The 2,623-nt window shown below is 57.6% G+C and overlaps 1 protein-coding gene across 1 annotated transcript in view; it reads right to left on the reverse strand.

The window, feature by feature from the left end:
- The window catches only part of EN2 (engrailed homeobox 2), an 8,019-nt gene extending 6,554 nt beyond the window's left edge, over positions 1-1,465 (reverse strand). The window contains exons 1-2 of the mRNA XM_042042807.1: positions 1,309-1,465; positions 657-814 (exon numbers count right to left, since the gene is read on the reverse strand). Of these exons, the coding sequence (XP_041898741.1) occupies positions 657-814; positions 1,309-1,465 (315 nt within the window). The remainder of the gene's footprint in view (positions 1-656; positions 815-1,308) is intronic.
- Positions 1,466-2,623: the final 1,158 nt, after the last annotated feature.

Below are 2,623 nucleotides of genomic sequence, written 5' to 3' on the forward strand. Positions count from 1 at the left end.
AAGAGAAGAGAAGAGAAGAGAAGAGAAGAGAAGAGAAGAGAAGAGAATGAGAGGGAAAGGAAAGGAAAGGAAAGGAAAGGAAAGGAAAGGAAAGGAAAGGAAAGGAAAGGAAAGGAAAGGAAAGGAAAGGAAAGGAAAGGAAAGGAAAGGAAAGGAATGAGGAAAAGAAAAGAAAAGAAAAGAAAAGAAAAGAAAAGAAAAGAAAAGAAAAGAAAAGAACCCCTACGGTTTCCCAGGGTGGAGGCAATGCTCGCTGTGGCCCGACCCCCACAGCCCTCTGCGGCGGAGCTCTGGTCCGGCTACCCGAGCCAGCAAGGCCCCGCCAGGACACTGGGTGACACTGGGTGTCGGTTCCCTACCCGGAGTGCCTGGACTTTGTTTTGCCGGGACGTCCTTAAAAACCCACCAGCCCGAAGCATAACCAGGGATTAAACTATGGGTCTCTGCGGGAAAGTTTTTGGCCTGTGCAAAGAAATAGTTTGTGGTCCCTTGTTAAAAGGAAAAAAAAATTAAAATATATTTAAAAATAAAGCTGGGAGCTAAACCTCCTGCCTGTGTCTTTGAGTTACACCCACAGCACCTTTGTAAAGAAGCAGAAAATCGGCCCCAGTTTCTGCCACAAGCAGCTGGGTGAGACATGGCCGGTGCAGCCCGACCCGGCCCGTCAGTGCCCGCCGGGGGATGCTCGGGCTCCGGCTGTGGTTCTGTCCCGGGCAGGGCGCACGGTCCCCGGCTGCGACGGGCATCCGGCGCCTTTCCCGGAGCGGCTCCGCGGGGCGACGGCCGGGATCGCCGTTCGCTCGCTCATCTGGAGCTGTGGAGGCAGAAGAGCTTCAGAGAAGTACAAAATAATTTCCCTGCAGCCATTTTTATTTAATCTTAACAAAATGATGCGTCCGCCCGTTTCACACGCACCCGCTATGTACCAGCGCCTGCACAAGTGTGCACACCCGCGGATGTCGCGATTGAGGAACATTTCCCCGCTTCTCCGGTGACTCGGAGGAGTTAATCCGTGCAGACACAACAGGAGCTGTTGTCACGGTAAAGTTCAGCAACTCTACACCGACCCCAGCATTAGCAGGGGCTGGGGCGAGATGCTGGAGCTGCTCCTGCACTTTCCACACAGGCAGCTAATTCCCCTAAATTCCCTTGGATTTGCACCTCGGCATTTACTCACAGCCAGAATAAAGCCACCGCTCTAATTAACTAGGTAATTTCCACTCCAGCTCCCCACCGGATAATCAACTTTTATGGTCTCTCGAAGGCTATTTTCCAGCTGTTGCAGACCGGGAGCCCAGCCGCGCTCACCCCGCATCGCCGAGGCTTCGGTGTCGGGCAAGCTCCGAGAGAGGTTTGGGGGAGTCCCTGCCCTCCCCAGCAGGACCGGGCTCCCTGCGCCTTCCCCGTCCTTCACTGCCCGAGGCTTCTCGGCAATCCGGGGTTGGGGGGCTCCTGTCTGCCCCATCGTGGGGATGGTGCCCCGGAGTGGACGGAGGTGGGGGTCCACGCCAGCCACCCCCGCCGAAGAGACGGGCAGAGCTGTGCTGGGGCCGGGCTGTGGGGCCGTTTGGCTCCTCCCGGTGAAGGTGCGCCTTGCCCTGGGGTCTCCCCCCGCCCTGGGCTGCCTCCCTACCCCTCTCGAGGGACCGGGATGGGCGAGGGGCTGCATGCAGTGACGGGGGCATGGCCCGGACACGCTTCACACACACTGCATTTCCTCAGTGTTTCCAGGAAAACAAGACAAAACAAAAATCCCCAAACACAAGCGAACAAAAACCAAAAAACACCCTAACCCCTGAATACAAAATACAGACAAAAAACTGTCCTTTTCTTTTTTTTTTTTTTTAACAAGCAACAAACAAAGCTGCAGTTCTCAGTGGGGTGTCCCTGTCAGCCAGGCAGGAGTGCTGCCCGCCGGAACCAGGGCTCAGGCTGGCAGCAAAGTGGATGGGGAGGATGCTCGTTCTCGTCTCTTCTTGCTCTGCGGAAAGTTCCGCAGGGAGGACTAAGCCGCGAGCCCCGTCCTTCCTCGTCGTTCGCAGCTTCCCCGCCCCACCCGCCCGCTGTGGGACCCCAACACCCTCCGCGTGCCCCTCCGCGGCCACCGGGCCTGGAAGACGGCGGGGAGGAGCGGGAGCCCGGCGGGAGAAGGCTGGGCCAGGGGTCCGGAGGGGGGGGGGCGAGGCCTCTGTCCCACACCCTCAGTACCCACTCTCTGTGAGGGAACAGAGGTGGGGCGGGCTGGCATGGTCTGGGATGGGCAACTTCTTTCTTTCTTTTCTTTCTTTCTTTCTTTCTTTCTTTCTTTCTTTCTTTCTTTCTTTCTTTCTTTCTTTCTTTCTTTCTTTCTTTCTTTCTTTCTTCCTTCCTTCCTTCCTCCCTTCCTCCCTTCCTCCCTTCCCTCCCTCTCCTTTCTCTCCCTCTCTCCTCTCCCCTTTTTTCCTTCCCTTCCCTTCCCCTTCGTTGCCCTGGCTGCCGCCGGTCCCTGTGGCTGTTGCGACCCTCGGTTCTGTTGTGGCCGGCACTGTCCGGCGGTGTGACCGGGCAGCACGGCGGCAGCAGCGCAGGGCCGGTCCCCCCAGCTCCTCTCACCCCGAGGGCCTGCCCAAGGGGCCGGCAGCGG

This window comes from Corvus kubaryi, unplaced genomic scaffold (assembly GCF_017639235.1).
Source record: "Corvus kubaryi isolate FWS band 111438036 unplaced genomic scaffold, C.kubaryi_AGA036_p1.0 37398, whole genome shotgun sequence".
Lineage (NCBI taxonomy): Eukaryota > Metazoa > Chordata > Aves > Passeriformes > Corvidae > Corvus > Corvus kubaryi.